This window comes from Cydia fagiglandana, chromosome 16 (genome assembly GCF_963556715.1).
Source record: "Cydia fagiglandana chromosome 16, ilCydFagi1.1, whole genome shotgun sequence".
Lineage (NCBI taxonomy): Eukaryota > Metazoa > Arthropoda > Insecta > Lepidoptera > Tortricidae > Cydia > Cydia fagiglandana.
Window position 1 is genome coordinate 6,481,511 of NC_085947.1, and position 18,891 is coordinate 6,500,401.

Sequence of the window (18,891 nt, forward strand, 5' to 3'; positions counted from 1 at the left end):
CCCAAACTAGCCCATCCGTCCAAGTTATGTGGTTACGGTATTCTGCTGCCAACTTATCTGCGTTCGCTAGAGCTTTACTGCCTTGGAATAAAGTAGGTTATAAGGATGATGAGGAGATGAGTTATTGTGGTGGTTTTGTAGCTTCAATGGCGGCGAGGTCACTGTCGGAGACTGGACCCGGCTGCAGTCACACCGTAGCGAATGCGAGCTTATGGTGGTTATTTATTTATGGAGAAGAGTTAAAATTAACTAGAGAAATCTTTGTAGGATTTACTTTATCACCTAGGTCGTAGATAATAGAGTCATTGCTAGGGGCCGTGATAATATCACAAAATTGTTCTGGACGGTGGCCTAGCTATATTCTGTATCTTCAGGTATCTAAATAAAAGTGAACAAAATCTACCCTCAAATAGCTTCTTAAGCCAGTTGAGGGTAGATGAAAACATTACATGATTAAATGATGTAGGTTAAAGTCAGGTCGTTCAGTGACAGATCCAGGCGGTTTTGTATTTGGTTGGTTAACCAATAAATCTTATAACTACCCGAAAATGTACAATAGATTGAACATGTACAATATTTTGTACATTTTCATTTCATTCATTTCATTTGTGTGTTTAATTTTATTTAAATACCTAAAGATACAGAGTATTAGCTATACTCTACATGTAATACTGAATGTATCCCCAAATGCCTATCAAGATTCGCATCACGTGTGACAGAGGACCAGGTTTGCAATGAACAGTGACGTGTGCGCTGGCGCGTTAGATGCGCGTGCGCGTGCTGCCGGCGCGAACGCGTTCCATTTTTGAATATTTTTATTTTTAAAAATCGTTTTTGTAACGTGCCAGTGCGTGCAGTGAAGTATAGTTGATGGGAATTAGGAATAGACGTAAGTACTTAAATTTTGTGTTATTGTAGGTGGCATGGTAAAGATTTTCGTGAAAATTTTTCTTAATAGACTATTAGGTTGACTTAATTATTCTTGGAAAACTTTTAATGGCTGTCTTTTTTATAAGAAATCTAACACAAAGTACCTACTGGTATTTTTAAAAACTATGCTGTTGCGATATACTAATAGTATGACGGGATTAAACGGGATTAAAGGATTTAAGGTACTTACAGAAAGTCGTAAAATTATATTTTTAACAGAAGCTAATAGATTGTTTGATTGTTATATAGTTACCTATATAAAACGGTATAGTTACTAGGTACATAATTATAATAAAATATCTATGTATCTGAGATGGAACCATTTCCATGAATTTGCCTCATCTCCGGTAGCCATTTGGCATAAACTTAAACTACATGACTTAAAACCGGTCGTTTCTCAGTAAATATGAATCATTCATTCATTGCGAGATCATCCTGTATACCTAAGCATCTGCTTTTAATATAAGCATCTGCTTTTAATATAATGGCCGGCTGTATAATCAAATGTCAAAGTCATTAGAATGAGACGAGAATGTGTGCAATTATCTTCTATGTCGAATTGATGTTTTTTCTCGGTAGATGGCACTGTTATTCAAAACAGAAATAGCTGAATCGCGCTATCAGAAATATATCGTAGGTAATTTATACTTGTATAGTGTGCCTAGATCTAAAACATAGCCTTGTGTTCGATAAAATTTAAAGTAAAGTTTTGTTAATACTGCGGTTGAAATCATCCTGCATTAATTATTTTGGAAATAAGTGCCGTCACACGGGTAATTTTGAAATAACAAAAAAGGGAGGGTGGAAGTGACTTGAACTTTTTGTATTTACCCCAACGCACCTTTTGTACATTTCCGCAAGTCAATTTAAAGTGCACTGATAATATATTATCATAGTATCAAGATTTCAATCTAAATCTTTCTAATTGAATTAAATAATTATGTTATGATCAATATCATTTGATTGATGATATTATTGATATTTAGATCAATATTAATGATGTTCGCAATATTGATTATAGTTTGTATCTTTAGGTATTTAAAAAAGAGTACTTAAACAAAATCTACCCTCAAATGGCTTCTTAAGCCGGTTGAGGGTTGATGAAAACATTACATGGTCAAATAATGTAGGGTAAACTCAGGTCGTTCAGTGACAGATCCAGGCAGTTTTGTATTTGGTTGGTTAATCAATAAATGTTATAACTACCCGAAAATGTACAAATGATTTGTTTACTTTTATTTAAATACCTAAGCATACGGAGTATAGTGTTCTAGTATTATGGCTCCTCTACACGATGGGCCAGCGCCGGCCACTCCAAGGGACGCATTAATGCGTTAGAGGGAGCAGTGATATTGCTATCTCATTCTACCGCATGGCTGCGTCCCTTGGAGTGGCCGGCACTGGCCCATCGTGTAGAGGAGCCATTACAACATTGCTCACTTCATTCCTAATTACCGTGGTCATAACATTGCATCAAGGGTGAATGAACCAAGCCCCGACAGAAAAACGGAAAAAAAATCCGCCGGCGGCGTCGATGCGCTTGCAGTTTAAACTTTCCAAACCTCGCGTCTTCCTGTAACTTAGATTTGATAGTGAACTTTAGACTTTTGAATTTAGAGTTGATTTTATGATGATATAAAGTAGAAAATAAAAGGGTGAGAAAAAACCGGGCAAGTGCGAGTCGGACTCGCGCACGAAGAGTTCCGTACCATAAAGAAAAAAAAAACGGAAAAAAATGCAAATAGAAAACGGTCACCCATCCAAGTACTGACCACGCCCGACGTTGCTTAACTTTGGTCAAAAATCACGTTTGCTGTATGGGAGATTGGGAGCCCCACTTAAATCTTTATTTTATTCTGTTTTTAGTATTTGTTGTTATAGCGGCAACAGAAATACATCATCTGTGAAAATTTCAACTGTCTAGCTATCACGGTTCGTGAGATACAGCCTGGTGACAGAATGACGGACGGACGGACAGCGAAGTCTTAGTAATAGGGCCCGTTTTACCCTTTGGGTACGGAACCCTAAAAAATGTAGTATGTATGTGCTAACAAATATGTGCAAATATTAAGTAGGTAGGTACCTATAAAATCCGTTAGGTAGGTACAGCATTTTTTGAGAGACTGAGCAGCGGACATCCAAATCCAAGCATCAGACAAAAAAGGTCTTTCAAAAAAGTCAGGAAAAAATGTTGATCACACGTGCAAAATGTTATCTTCATCGTAAATAAATATATCTCTCGATAAGCGCCGCCAAAATCTAATCACTTAAATATATTAACTGCCGTGATTTAAGTAAATACGATTATCTGTCTTGACCATATCGTCACTTAGACTTGGCTTTGGCTACAGAGTTTTTTTTTACCTAAATCACATCTAAGTATTATACTTATTGAATTATATTTTTCCGTTATTATGCAGGTACCTAAACAGTTAAGATTAAAATTGTGATTCAGTTCAGATGATGTATATGCCAAAGATAGTAAGTGAATTCGTTATTCATTTGTTTAGTGAAAGAAGTTGGTGACGGAATTCCCGCATTTTAGAAGATAAAGGTACCTACCTATTTTTTTTATAAGTGTACCTACATTACATGTTTATGTCCTACTTGCAACTCTTGCAAGGATCATTGCAGCCTAACTTTTTCGAAGGGCTTCCGAAACTTTCGCCCTCTGTGAAGAAATTAGACTAAAATTTTCTCAATACAGAAATCGGCAATTTAAGTATTTCCTTTTGATGCTAGAATGTGATGCAAGAATAAATCTTACATCCATCCATGCTCACAAACTCAATTTTAAATACCTATTGATAGAATCTTAGAACAAAGTCAACGTTTTCCCAAGAACAGGACGTAGCAAGAGATCAACGTTTGCGAGCCACAACCACAAAGCAGGATAAATTATACCTAAAACAATGGCTTGCAAAATTGTGCAAACTACGTTTAGCAAGACGTTAATAATCAGCAAGCACAAGGGTACAAAGTAATTGTTTATTGGTAGCTCTGACATTTTAAAATAAAACTTCAGACTTTTATAACAATTTGAACGTTTTACCTATTACTGACGATTGCAGGCAGTTTAAGATAATTTTCGTAAGGGGTAAATTAAAAAAAAACCAACGCAATGGCCGCCACACCCGTTTAAGAGCTACGGTGGCTATACACACACACATAGCGGCCAAACTTATAGCTATGGTGTCGGGGATCGGGGGATAAAGACAGTGTGAAGGATGAAAAGCTAAAGTTGCTTTCCAGACAACAAATAGACAAAATAAACACAGCTGCAAGGCTCGTCCACCACTTAGCAAGACTATAATAACTGGTATCCACTTAGCTTAGGGCGATGGCTTCTGGTTATAGTGCTAGGCTCCTAAAATAGAACAAAGTTGCAGGGCAACATCCTTTCTTCTACCTTAAAGTCTCACTGAACCATTATAGGTACCTTTACTTATATGGACTTTGTAGAGGGAGCCTAACTCCACAAGTTATTACTTTTCTTCGTCGTGACGTGAAATGTACGGAACATTTGTTCCATTTACAGAATTCTTATAATATTAGTGACGTTAATATTGATTAACTATGGCAGAGTTAGGTACGTCATCATCTCAGCCATAAGACGTCCACTGCTGAACATAGGCCTCCCCCTTGGACCTCCATTCCTACCGGTTGGAAGCGACCGCATCCAGCGTTTTCCGGCGGCCTTAACAAGGTCGTCCGTCCATCTTGTGGTTGTGTTGTGGATCTTGTGTTGAGTTAGGTACGTATCGTCGGGTGACAAGCAAAAGTCACTAATTAACACCATTGAAATTATTGGACAATAAACCGTGTTACAAGTGTAATAAAGTGCATTGTTATGACGATCATTAAGAGATACTCGTACTAAGTTATTACCGTATTTTGTTTTGACATGAATGGATAAATTGTTGACATAAGATTAATTATTGCAAGACATTTTTTTAATTTGTATGTATTAAATAATATTATGTAAATATGAATGACGATCATAATATAAATTCGTGTAGATTAGTCTAGCATAATTTATAATGTAATTTAATATTATGAGAATAAATATCTAAATCTAAATCTATTTTAATTTTTTGATAGTACTTAGTGACTTTTGCTTGTCACCCGACGGTATAATAGTAATAAATGTGATAATAGCAGCAGCCTTCCGTACATAAACCATGAGTTTTCATATAGATGTGCCGCAGGTAAATTTCTATACATAAATTGTGATATTTGCAATAAGTAAAGATTTAGGAAACATTCACATTGTTGGATTGGGAATTAAATTTTCCATCCCCAAAATGGAAACTCCGATCCTTGTCCTTTCGATCCGATCCTCCGATCCTTCCTTCCGATCCTCCTTCCTTTTCCGATCTTTGTCCGATTCTTGTGATTTTTTATTTATTACTGAAAACATTTTTATCTCTTTGGTCCCTTTTCGTAGTATCTGTGGGTTTTCCTAATACCAAGAAAATAGGAATATATTATTTAATCACTCAATCTTATCACCCATTATTAATTGCTCTTCAGTATTAAATCATGTTTTGCGGTCGTGTCTTCTTTGATTGCTGATCGTGACTGCCACAGGGTCACTTCCGGAGGTATAATGGGATATTGTATGCAACAGACTGCCCAAAATTAAATGCTAACTCAATTATGCATATAATAATTATATCTTCCCCAATAAAAACGTCACATTGTGTCCGTTGTTCTCATAGATTCATAGGCTTGGCACTTCGGTCGGCTGAATTGTTGACATTGTTGACTCAATGGTCCGCAATGTAACTAACATCACATACGAGTGCGCGCCGTCTAATTGAGCCCTTATTGTTTTTAAAATCTCGCATTCTCTCTTTGGTCTCTTATCGACCAATGAAAATTCGACGTTCATTTTTCCTGTGACAGGGTATAAGTAGATACATTTACCTAAAATGGATATTACAATCCCAACCATATATTCGGCATGAGTAGTCCGCAATGCCACTTGTCTCATAAAGTTAAGAAAGATGCCAATAAAGATGATGTTTAGTGGTGTCCTTGATTAACCGTTAACTTTCTATTTACACCCGCGGCCGTTGAACACTTGGCATCAAACTGTAGAAACACTAGAAACTGGCACGACACTGATTAAGCGAAAACTAATATCGTGCATAAAACAACAGCTATATCACGCAATGTTTCCATTAATTGAGAAATAAAGTACATTGATGAGGATTATCACCAGAACAAAACGCCTATTGTTGATGCCGATTCGTTCAATACACCTATTAGTAGTATTAGTCTTGACTCTTGTGGATACGGTACTCGCTGCTATACCGTTAATAAGCGGCCGAATGTGAACAGAAAACACAAATAGCGACGTATATGTTAATGTTAGACGTATTCAGGGACCATTCCGGCGGTATAACTAAAAATCACTTTCACAATATTTTTTCTTTGATATTATAGAATAGTATTTAGGTAAGCATAATGATTGATCACATTCGCTAAATAATTAAGTGCATAAATATACGTAGGCTGTTCCATAAGTCTTGCAATGGAAGGAATCTAACAAGCTTTGACATGTATGACTGAGCGTATGGTTATCTGCCACTAATTACAAGTTCTTACATGATGTGTTTGTTGAGCCTGCCAGAAGTGATAGTCGGTAAATAGATCGAAACAATTGTGAAAAGGGTAACCGCGAGTACAGAGTGATTTTCTATTATAATTTCAAACGTGGATTATTTTACCAAGAGTGCCACGAGGGAAATGTTCGGTGCCTTTGGTAAAGAGTGCCCTTCCCTTTCTACCGTATTCAGGTGGTACAAGGAATTTCAAAGAGGCAACTATAATTTAGACGACGACGAAAGACCGGGCCGACCCTTTACAAGCAGGACCCAAGAAAACATAGACGCTGTTAGAAAACTGATAACTATTAATAGGCGAATTACGTGCAGGCAGATTGAGGACATTCTCCACATTAGTGCATCAATACTTAATTCAATTTTACACGAAGACCTACAAGTTAAAAAGTTATGTTCTCTCTGGATCCCTCATCTGGGCAGTTGGCACCTCCACCATCATAACGCTCCTGCTCATCGTGCGATTAGAACTCGGGAGTTTTTGGAGCAATCGGGGCTTACTGTGCTGTACCATCCATCTTATAACCCCGACCTTGCACCGTGCGATTTTGGTCTCTTCCTGCTGACCAAGAACCAATTAAAAGGACGACGGTTTGCAACTGATGACGAGCTATTGAGTGCATGGGATGAAGCCTGCGCCACTGTCACAAAGGAGCGGTGGAAGATCATGTTTGATACATGGTTGGAACGCATGCATAAGTGTATTAACAGTGATGGTTTTTATTTTGAAAAAGCTTAATAAGAAGTTACACTTTTGCAAGACTTATGGAACAACCTACGTATATAAACAACTGTGATACCGAAATTGAATACCGGTTTAATATTTGTATGAAAAATATACAAAGGTGACGTATTAGGAACTAAGAACAGTGACTTCCTTAGAATTTGCAATTATGTGCAATATTATAGATACAAATTGATTTCCCTCAAAAAACACACGCTTCAGTGAAATCTTTTACGTGAAGTTTTAGTGAAATCTACTGAGATTTCACTAAATTCTTTCCATGCCAGTCACTGCTTTAAAGCATACTGCTTTCTGATTATGGATTAACCGAATAACAACATCAATAATAATGTCTACTTATTTTACTATATTAAGTATTTTGTTATGTTTCGGTTAGTGTTTGTGACTAATCTGAGACCAATTAATCAAAATCAATCTTTATTTCCAGAGCAACAAGGCACAATGCCGCACTTCAAGACCATACTCGTGACCGGTGGAGCCGGCTACATTGGCAGCCATTGCGTTGTAGACTTAGTCCAGGCTGGACACGAAGTTGTGGCTATAGACAACTTCGCAAACGCAGTGGGAGATGATGAAGGGTCACCAGCTCTGAGGAGGGTGGAAGAGATCACAGGGAAGAAGGTCACGTTTTACAAGGCTGATTTGCTGGATAAGCCGCAGATTAAGGACATTTTTGACAAGGTAAGTGTCTCATTTATAAACCGACGACAAGACCACACGCAGCCATTGCGTAGTAGATCTAGTACAAGTGGTACATGAAGTTATAGCCATTGACAACTTCGCCGAGCAGTTGGTGATATGATAATGGTCCCTGGCGCTAAGGAGAGTGGAAGAGATCACTGGGAAGAAGGTCAAGGTCAGGTTTTACAAGGATGGCTGAAGAAGTACTTGTCCTGAAGAAGTGTTTGGTTCATTTAGAATTTTACAAATACCGAACCTGTCACTTCTGTATTAGTTTCTTAGTTCTTTGTGGCTTTTTAAGGCTTTCAATACCCGCGGCGAAGTGCCCAAACTGGAACCAATTAAGTTTTAGTCTAGCGTCTATCTGCATTTTAAATGTCTTAGAATGAACAAGTTGGTGGGAAATTAAGTTCTTTATAAGCCTCCTCCTATAGTATCGCTCCTGATAAGGAATCGCCCTGCCATTGTCTTGATAAAATCTTTCTCATATATCAATGGTGTCTGAATGTATTGTGTCATTTTCCAGCACCCAATAGACTGCGTCATCCACTTTGCGGCGTTGAAAGCGGTCGGCGAATCTATGCAGCAGCCTCTTCTCTACTACCAAAATAACTTGCTTGGAATGCTCAATCTACTCGAAGTAAGACTTCAAAATTATATAGAGATTTACTATTAAAATAAGGGCTTTATCTGAAGACTAATCGATATAGTTAATTTGAATATTATTGGCCATTGTCTGATAATTAGAGAGTCAAACAATAGATAGAGGAATAGATGACGAAAAATTTTACGTAAAGTAGGTACCTACGGCCATAGGTACTTTACGTAAAATTTTACATATATATACATATATATATTTACATATATATTTATATTTTACATATATATATTTTTTATTTTACATTATGACTGTCAAGAGTGCCAAGTCGATGCAAACTTATCTTGGTAGGAGTCTACCGTACACAAAAAGTAACTATTCACACCATTTTCTAGATAATGCGTTCACACAACTGCTTCCAAATGGTATTCTCATCATCATGCACGGTGTACGGCGAGCCGAAACATCTGCCGATCACAGAAGATCACCCGACGGGGAGCATCACGAATGTCTACGGCAGGACCAAGTACTTCATTGAAGAGATGCTCAAGGATCTGAGCACAGCTGATAAGGTTGGTGTTAAAACATTTGTTATTATTGAAAACTAGTAAAAATAGACAGTATAGTATATCATTAAAACATCCTATAGGCCCCGTGCATGAACTGTAGGGGGCATAGGAGCCGTCAGATTTTTGGCGCGAGGCGTAAATGTGTTTATGCTTCCGATGTATTCCACAAGATGGCAGAACCTACCGTGCACAAGGAAACGTACCGATGAGGACGGTAGATGGTGGCACTTGCTTTGACAATGTACATGCTGTGCACATAATATGTTTCCGATTCAGGCCACAAGATGGCAGACCCTCCAACGCACACGGTCCCCATAAATTTTGCGAGTTCTTAATTTTTAAACAAAGAATATCTTGTGATGTGAGCATATTTCGCTTTAACATTTTTAACTAGTCAGGTTAATCAGGCCCACTCTGTATATATTTACCGTTATTAATAGACTTACTACAACATCATATTAAAATTTAAAGTGTTTTGTGTCGTGCTAGTCGATCACGCTTGGCCTTAATCCGATGACCACTTATATGTCAATTATTGTGTGTTTAATTCTTAGAAACCAATGGCATCAAAATTTGGGTGTCATAACGGTTGTAGCTAATAAGAGGTTTCGTTCGCGTGAACTTGATAAATAGAATAACATTGATCATTGCTAACTAGAAGTATAATATATATACCTACAATTCTGGTGACCTTAAACTTTAATTTATGTTTTTCGTTATGTTTAGCTCACATACTCGTAAATATTATTCTGGGTCTTATGCATAGGCGTACCCAGCATTTTTGTGGGGGTGGGGCAGAAGTATGGCTAATCGTGCCTTAATTATTCCTAAAAATGTTTATCTTCTCGTCAGACCACAGACCAGGGTGGGGCAAGTTGCCCCGTTTGCCCCTCCGTGCGTACGCCTATGGTCTTATGAAATTAAATTATACGAGTATAAGTATCACCTCTCAATAATACGCGAAATAGATTTTTCTCAAAAATGGACGGCAAAGTCGACTATGCCGTCTAAAAAATAGGTCGCGAAGCGCGGAGTTTATGGTCAGTCAAAATTTAAAAAGTTAAAAACATTGCAGTCTCGATTTTGGGACTGCAATGTTGCATACAAATTCCATTATTTGTCGAGTTCCAAACTTTTTAAAAGTTCAAATGGCCATATCAAATGAAGGCACAGGCCCATTAAACAGCCAAACAGATGATTAGTACCGCGACTATTTAGTTGTCTCAAATAGGTTGGCGTATTTTCGGCAGAAAAATACACTTCTATTTTTTTATTAAAAAAATAAAAAGGCGGCAAGGGCTTTTCTCTGTGAAAATATATACGTAAGAACGTTGCTTTTGTAAAATGTTTCTATGATATTTATGTTTCTTGCACCATTTTTGAGAAAAGCACTATATATGACTCGGCTGGAAGGCTACTTGCTGGCTTCGGATTCAATTAAACGGACTCCCAAGGTCGTCCGTTTAAAACGAATCCTCAGCCTGCAAGTAGCTACTTCCGAGCCTCGACAATAATGTACTATTGTTGCCTTATTTAACCGATAGATGTCTTTATATGAAGAGCGATTTCTAGATTTCGCAATCGCGCCAAGGACGATTTATATCGTCCTTGATCGCGCATAGCTTCCCAGGAATAGATATTGTCAATTACCGATAAATGCTATTTGTAATTGTGTTCCCACGCCACGGCGGTAAGAAAGCATTTAGAATTTGCCTTATTGACCGCAGTCAATAGCTCATATATATCTACTTGTAAAATGTAGTTTGGTAATACAAAAATAAAACATTATTTCAGAGATGGAACATAATATCACTACGTTACTTCAACCCCGTTGGCGCTCATCCCTCCGGCCTGATAGGAGAAGACCCGACCAAGGAGTTCACAAACTTGATGCCGTTCATGGCGCAAGTGGCTCTGGGCAAGAAGCCAGTCCTCACAGTCTTCGGGAACGATTATCAGACTCCAGATGGCACTGGTCAGTATTCTATCGTCCTTGTTTCTCTTAAAGCAAGTTATATGAAGATCTGTAACTTGTGAAAGAGGTGGAACATATCTCTGTGCTGCTTCAACCCTGTTGGCGCTCATCCCTCCGGCCTGAAAGGCGAAGACCCGACAAAAAAGTTCACAAACCTGATGCCTTTCATGGCGCAAGTGGCTCTGGGCAAGAAACCAGTCCTCACAGTCTTCGGGAACGATTATCAGACTCCTGATGGCACTGGTCAGTATTCTATCATCCTTGTTTCACTTAAGGCAAGTTCTATGAAGATCTATAACGTGTGACAGAGATGGAACATATCTCTGCGCTACTTCGACCCCGTTGGCGCTCATCCCTTCGGCCTGATAGGCGAATACCCGACAAAAGAGTTTACAAACCTGATGCCTTTCATGGCGCAAGTGGCTCTGGGCAAGAAGCCAGTCCTCACAGTCTTCGGGAACGACTATCAGACTTTTCTCCTGTATACTTCTACCAGTTTGCAGTCTAGGAGAATATGTTATTCTGTTTCCTCTTCTTCCATGCACAAACTGATACCATCTGCAGTGGAGATTAAACGCTTTTAGTTATCAGAATTGTACAAGTCCCTTTTCAACTCCATTTATTATTAGACAAAGACTACCGCTTTACAACTTACAATCTGTCAGAAAATGGACCGATCAGATCCAATCCGATGGATCGATGGATGGATGGAGTGGATGGATTGATGGTATGGATGGATGGGTGGATGGATGGTTTTAATGGGTCTTAAAACTCGTAGCTCTGTTCCACAGGTGTGCGAGACTACATCCACGTCATGGACCTGGCCAGCGGGCATGTGGCAGCTTTGAACCTGCTCAGCGAAAACCACGTTGGGCTTAAGGTACTTTTATTCTCACTAAATAATGATATATAGTTACACAAAAGACTCGCAAATTACAAATTTTCAACACTACAGCAAATAATCAAAAGATACTTTGGATTTTGGATTCAATACGTCTCAACATAAGAAAAATTCATCTCTAGATTGCATTATTAATTCAGTAGATAAGTGCCGACTGACGTAATGCCCCGCAATGCAGATTTTATTTCTTGTAAAACAGATGTTAAAACATAACTTTTTTTAACATATTTCAATTTCCAGGTCTATAACCTTGGCACCGGCCGTGGCGTGTCCGTTAAAGAGTTAGTAGAGGTATTCGAGAAGGTTACCAACACGAAGATTCCTCTAAAGTACGAGGCCAGGAGGTTGGGAGATATCACAGCTATGTGGGCGGACGCGACGCTCGCCAAGAACGAGCTGAATTGGGTCACGAAGCATACCATCGAGGAGATGTGTAAGTTGTTAACAATTGAAAGAAATATTTTAGAAGATCATAAGTTTGAAATACGAAAAAACCTCGAGTCCCAGGCACAGACAAAATAAATAACCTCTTAAGTCATTGGTGGACTTGACGACATTTAAGTATAGCATGTCTCATTTCTAAAATCAAGTTCGCCATAGGTTTACTATGGCGTAATTGACCAAAGAAAAGCGGACAGACTATAATCCGCTGCTGCTATGGACCTCAAATTTATGAATGAACTACTTTACATTAGGTAGTTTTTGGTTTAGGTACCTATATGAATTAAAGAGGCTAGTACCTACTGCTAGTAGATACTGTAGATAGTTCGGAATATTTGAACAGATCGTCTTAAGTTTTTGGTCATAGTAACTTGTTAGAAAACCCTGAATTTGCAAATAAGTAATAAGTAGATGTAGAGAAAATAACAAAGTTTAACCTCCTAAAGCCCAAGGTCCTAACCATAATCCTTATTTTTCCATTCAGTTCGATGAAATTTCAATTATATTCAATTGTAATACAGTTCCTTTTCTTAATTACAATTTTTGAACATTAATTCAACTCTATTTCCTACTTTGTAGGTTCAAATTTCAGTAGCATATTTTGATTTTTGCATTTGTATGGCTGGTCCGCAGGAGATTAATCAAGGATATAAAATTGCAGGCACTGATTTCTGGCGATGGCAGACCATGAACCCGGATGGCTACCCGAAGAAAAACGTTAAGACCAGTGTCATCGTGAACGGGAAGAGTTAGTTCGCTTGGACACTACACTATAACTTATGTTACGCGTACTTATTATTAATAAACTAGTATATTTAACGTCTGTTGGCTTGGTTCCCTTTTCCTAACCTAAAATATTTACAAAAATCCACTTTGGCGATGGTGGTACGCATAGGCGTACCCAGCATTTTTTAAAGGGTGGGGCAGAAGTATGGTTACGTGCCTTAATTGTTCCTAAAAATTTTTAGCTTCTCGACAGACCACAGACCAGGGTGGGGCAAGTTGCCCCACTTGCCCCACCGTGCGTACGCCTATGGTGGTACGTATATTCTATCGCTTGTAGTTCGTTTTTTTAGCATTAGAAATTAGGTAAACAATCTTGATGTGTCTTTTAATTGAAAAACACATTTTAAAAATAAGTCACGGCAAATATGTAACAATTATGAATCTAATACAATCATTTATATTTTTCTGCTTTCATAAGTAATAGTTTTTGAATTTTAAAATGCGTTTTTCAACTAAAAGACATGTCAAGATCGCTTACCTTCTTGTATGTTCTTTCTAATGCTAAAAAAACGAACTATAATATTGAAAAATAAAGTTATAATCTGTAATACCTACTACCTATACTTGCCAGCTCTGGTAAGTCACACTACTAAATCACGCGGGCAGCCTAAAGCTGCGTTTCTACCAGAGATGTGCGCAACAAACAAATGAAAAGATTCTATTGGTTTTTAAAAACACATCCCTCGCTACGCATTCTTGCACATCTCTGGTGGAAACGCAGCCTTTAAGGCCGAGCCACACCGGCTTGCGTGTGCGTGACGTGCGCGTGTGCGTGCGCTAAAATGTTGGAGCCGCACACGCACACGTCACGCAAGCGGTGTGCCATCTCTCATAAGGATCTGTATACTACAACGCCGCACGCGCACGTGCACGTCACGCACACGCAGCCGGTGTGCACAGGCCATTAAGCGGCCAAGAACGTCTGCGGTAGGTACTTAAGTTATTAGACTATTGCAAAACAGCAAATTTAGACCTAATTAGAGGATAAACTACAGTTAATTTGCCTTGGGCTCTGTAGCAACTGCTGACGACGCAACCTGCACCACCGCTTGAAGTGAGACGAAAGTAAAACAAAATGTTACCTTTCTCTTTTATTCATCAACTAACTTTCTCATACAGTGATATGTGCTGCCATTTTAGCGGCTCGAAGCCAACGCTGGTCGTGTTTGGTAGGAGGTACCTCGCGAATAGTTCCAGTGTTTGAGGATTGCTGGTTTTCACGTATGGCGAGAGAAGTTCTGAAATTAAATTGAACTTTAGTGTGTTAAGATAAGGTTTATTTTTCTTGGTGTGAAGATGTGACTTGTACATTGTTTAGTTTAGACAAAGTTATAATGGAGAAATGTTTCGGGTGAGCTTATTTTAACAGAATAATTTGGAAACATCATGGTTTAAATCGGATCCCAAAACAAAATATTTTACGGTCAGTCAAATCAAAATCACTCTCCTAAAATCGATCCAAGTAAGGAAACATCAACCGCACTTTATCTTCAATATACAATTCTCTCCGGTAAGCCGAAAGTGCCCCAGACGGTTTAGCTAAGGGTGGTATTCCATCTGTCCAATATATTGGTCCAATGTGTATTGCGTCTCACATTTTGCATGAGAGAGTGAACGCAATGTCATTGAACAGGTGGGATACCACCCTAAGCTATAAGCATGTGGCCAGTGCTAAACATACAGGACACAAAAACCGGACAAGTGCGAGTCGGACTCGCCCACAGAGGGTTTCGTACTTTTTAGTATTTGTTGTTATAGCGGAAACAGAAATACATCATCTGTGAAAATTTCAACTGTCTAGCTATCACGGTTCGTGAGATACAGCCCGGTGACAGACGGACGGACGGACGGACAGCGGAGTCTTAGTAATAGGGCCCCGTTTTATCCTTTGGGTACGGAACCCTATAAAGGCTGCATTTTATAAAGGAGCCAAAACAAAATATCAAGTTTGATTTACCTAATAATGGAGGTTTGTGCGAATGCAAAGCGCTCGGAACGCTGACGATTAACTGGTCCTCAGGCACCGTCACATCTCCCACTTTCCCCAATATAATCCGCTCATAAGGTTGCTTCTTGCATCCAGAGCTGAAGTCGCATAGCGGTTCCATATTTGTTGTGACCTGAGGAAGATAAAAAATATATTTAAAGTAAGCGGTCATCCATTAATTACATCACACGTTTAGGGCGGGAAGGCGGGGGGAGGGGTCAAGAAAATATGACAGTCACAAACTTTGTGACGTCACTTCAACTTCATCAGTAACAGAAAATTTATTTAAATTATTTTATTTGCTGTACAGTTAAGAACAAAACCGGACAAGTGCTTGTCGGACTCGCGTTCCAAGGGTTCCGTACATTAAGTTCCACTCACGCTTGACTGCACATATATAACAGGTTTTCCTGTCATCTATGGGTAAGTGGTGAAGAGCCCACACCCCTACATTTTATCAAAGTATCTTTTACTAGTAACCCGCCCCGGCTTTGCACGGGTTAACAAATACACCTACACCTTCCTCAACAATCACTCCACTGATAGGTGAAAACCGCATGAAGATCTCATCAGTTTTTTTTGTGTTTATCGCGAACATACAAACAGACAGACGCGGCGGGGACTTTGTTTTATAAGGTGTAGTGATACACATTTTCTTACCTTCAACCAGTACCAAGTAGTCAAATACTCCACACCCCATTGAGGGAATATCAACTCTTTAACAGCAGCAATATTGCTTGGAGCATTTGTGCACCACATGGCAACAAGGCAGTTTGGAGATAGCAGGTTCCTCACGGGTATGGACGCAATGTCTTCATTGTACATCATGGAGTAACTGAAAATTGGAGCAGCATCAGGTTAAGCAGGTGGACTGATGACCTGGTAAAGGTCGCGGGAGTCTGCTGGATGCGGGTGGCGCAGGACCGGTCATTGTGGCACTCTGAAGGAGGCCTATCAGGCCTTTATCCAGTAGTGGACGTCCTCAGGCTGATATGATGATAGTGATGATGACGAGGTTCATTTTAAAAGTTAAGTATTAGAAGTTTTGGTTCGTTGCTATTTGTAAACTTTTGATTAAGAAATATGCCTTTGCTACTTTCAAATGTGTGATTTAATTTCAGTATGACACAATTAAACTTAAAAATGTAAAATTGACTTCTTCTTATACCTAGCGTTATCCCAGCCAAGCCAACCAATTATGTACTACATCTGTAAAACAGCAACACTCTTAACTGTGCATCAGTGGACCTTATTACAAAAGGCATAAGGTCCAGAGATGTACAGTCGCCATCAGATATATCGGAGCGGCCGAGGTGTTCATAATATCTGAACACACGCTCTAACACCCTGACAATAGAAGCGTGTTCAGATATTTGTGAACACCTTGGCCGCTCCAATATATCTGATGGCGACTGTACAGTTGAAAGTGTGGGTGATTGTACTGGTATGTTGTTTAAAGGAATTTTCACCAAACCTGAGCTTGTCATTAGCATGCTTCAGCCTCCTTATGTATTTGTTCCACCAAGGGGGATCTGCCACCACTATGTCAAACTTACTGCCTTTCAGTTTTTCACATTGCTCCTTCACACATCCACAATAGAATCTGAAAATTAAACCTCAGTTGAAAAGTTATAAACTAAAATAGATGTCCTACATTAAAGAAAAAGTTACAAAGCCCTTTAGTGGCATGGGCGTACGCAGCATTTTTAAGGGGTGGGGCAGAAGTAGGGGAGGCTGGGTACGTTGTAACAGGGTACGGTTGAAACAGAATTCTTAGCTTATGGTCAGAGACCAGGGTGGAGCAACTGCCCCACCTTGCCCCACCGTGGGTACGCCTATGTTTAGTGGTGAAGGTCAGATTTAGACTAGCGTCTTTAGCTAACCAGACTAGCGCCACAAGCCCCTAGGCCAGCCCATCATGGCGGAACCCATTTTAGTTTATAAAATATATAATTTGTTGCTTATCATGAATAGTGACACAAAACAAAATGAAATGCCATTCGATTTTAAATCTTACCAGTAAAAGATAGAATATTAAATGCAATAGCATTTCATTTTGAGTTGTGCCACTGTTAATGATAAGTGTCGATATATAGTAGTGTGACTACTTCAAAACACAGATTAATATATTTGTAAAAATAATTTGATTAGTCCTCAAATTTGGGCTTAGTTAAAAAAGTGATAATTTAAATTTTGCATTCAATATTTATAATATTTACCTACAATTAGAAGGTACAAGGAAATCGTTTTCTTTAATTCTACATATAAGTGCAGAATCAGAGTTATTACCACCATTTACGCCGTTATGTTCAAACACAGTCGCTTCAAATAGCTTTTGTGCTAAGTCTCGCACCTCACTTGTACTGCTTTTTGCAGAACTTTGCTGCAGTTTTGGTGGTAGCTCCTTTAAAAATTGCTCGTACATATTTTTCACTCTTAAACACTGAAAATTTATAATATTACAAATGTGAATTTGTATGAATTCTTTTATTAAACATTAATAATCCTACGGTTAATACATACGTACTTCTTCATTTAATTCTTGTTTTTGTAGTTTTCTTTTTTTATTAGGTACTTCTTTATGTTCTTTGTCAATAATTATATCGAACAAACACTGGTTAATTTTGAAAGCATTACTTTCATCGCTGGAACAAACCTTGCTATATATATTATTAACGTATCCACTGTGATGTACTAATATATTACAGTTATTTTGGTATTGAACACTCATTATTTCATCAGTGTGATCAGTGCTTCAATTAGTATTAGTCAGAAATTAAATAAAATATTAAAATACTGCCGGCGTATGGCTGGCGTTCAAGAAATTGGACCATAATTTGGACCAACAACTCAAACTCACTGTCAAAATACTGTCAGTGCCAAATTCGTAACACAGAGTGTATTCGTAACAGCGATATAAACTTTGTCTGGAATAGCTTGACAAACTAGTAGTGTTGTGGCATGCATATTCTTATCGATAAGAGTCTACTAAAACAATATTACCAAAAACAGTACCTGCCACTCACCATGGTGTAAGTACTATAGAAAGTTGATGGAATCTAAAATCAAATAGGTTATTAGATAGAAGCAATGGAGTAAATACTGGCCTATATAAAACCAGACGACTGCCTCATTAGTCTGCATTGCGGCAGATGGGTGACTCACCCCCACAAGATGTACTTACCCGCAAAAATAGCGATACCTATGTAAGATGGCTCAAGAGCAACAGTGCTGTGAGAGCTGATAGTCGAGAAGTGTTACTGAACTTTAATCATGGACATGTAGATGTAGCCGACTTGGCACTTAATATTTCCACATTAATTACCCTCTTGAAAGCAGCTCTAGTCTGGATAGTTAGCAAACATTCATTAATATTATTTGATAAATTATTAATAGATGATAGAAAGTTTTAAAATTGATAGAAAAATATGGAATTTTAATTGCTTACATTAGGGTACAGCCTGGCAAAAAAGAGTAGAAATTAAAAAATGGCAACGTCGTAGTGTCGTCCCTTTCAAACCAATAAAATATAAGAAAACGGGACGACACTACAGTGTTGCCACTTTTTAATTTCTACTCTTTTTTGACAAGCTGTAACAAGCTGTACTTACTTTTAACTCTATAAATAAGATATTGTTTAATTTTAAACGA

At 38.4% G+C, this 18,891-nt stretch overlaps 2 protein-coding genes across 2 annotated transcripts; one reads left to right on the plus strand and one right to left on the minus strand.

The window, feature by feature from the left end:
- The first annotated feature begins 733 nt into the window (after window positions 1-733).
- On the plus strand, window positions 734-13,286 carry LOC134671811 (UDP-glucose 4-epimerase-like). The gene is made up of 8 exons (XM_063529638.1): window positions 734-889; window positions 7,730-7,983; window positions 8,510-8,623; window positions 8,977-9,153; window positions 10,945-11,125; window positions 11,917-12,005; window positions 12,267-12,459; window positions 13,129-13,286. Exons 1-8 carry the CDS (start codon window positions 871-873, stop codon window positions 13,218-13,220), a joined length of 1,119 nt encoding a protein of 372 aa, XP_063385708.1. The 5' UTR covers window positions 734-870; the 3' UTR covers window positions 13,221-13,286.
- Window positions 13,287-14,331: 1,045 nt separating this feature from the next.
- LOC134672299 (N(6)-adenine-specific methyltransferase METTL4) lies at window positions 14,332-17,990 on the minus strand. Its single transcript, XM_063530192.1, has 6 exons — window positions 17,768-17,990; window positions 17,460-17,683; window positions 16,715-16,843; window positions 15,901-16,075; window positions 15,211-15,373; window positions 14,332-14,491 (listed from the first exon to the last, which is right to left on the minus strand). Exons 1-6 carry the CDS (start codon window positions 17,969-17,971, stop codon window positions 14,352-14,354), a joined length of 1,035 nt encoding a protein of 344 aa, XP_063386262.1. The 5' UTR covers window positions 17,972-17,990; the 3' UTR covers window positions 14,332-14,351.
- Between the last annotated feature and the right edge of the window lie 901 nt (window positions 17,991-18,891).

Excerpts from the sequence above, each read along its gene's own strand:
- LOC134671811 (XM_063529638.1), top strand. Across the intron at positions 7,984-8,509 it reads TTAAGGACATTTTTGACAAG|CACCCAATAGACTGCGTCAT; the intron begins GTAAGTGTCTCA and ends GTCATTTTCCAG. Across the intron at positions 8,624-8,976 it reads GAATGCTCAATCTACTCGAA|ATAATGCGTTCACACAACTG; the intron begins GTAAGACTTCAA and ends ACCATTTTCTAG.
- LOC134672299 (XM_063530192.1), bottom strand. The coding sequence starts at position 17,971 with ATGAGTGTTCAATACCAAAATAACTGTAATATATTAGTACATCACAGT. Across the intron at positions 15,374-15,900 it reads CTACTTGGTACTGGTTGAAG|GTCACAACAAATATGGAACC; the intron begins GTAAGAAAATGT and ends TATCTTCCTCAG. Across the intron at positions 14,492-15,210 it reads GCACAAACCTCCATTATTAG|AACTTCTCTCGCCATACGTG; the intron begins GTAAATCAAACT and ends ATTTAATTTCAG.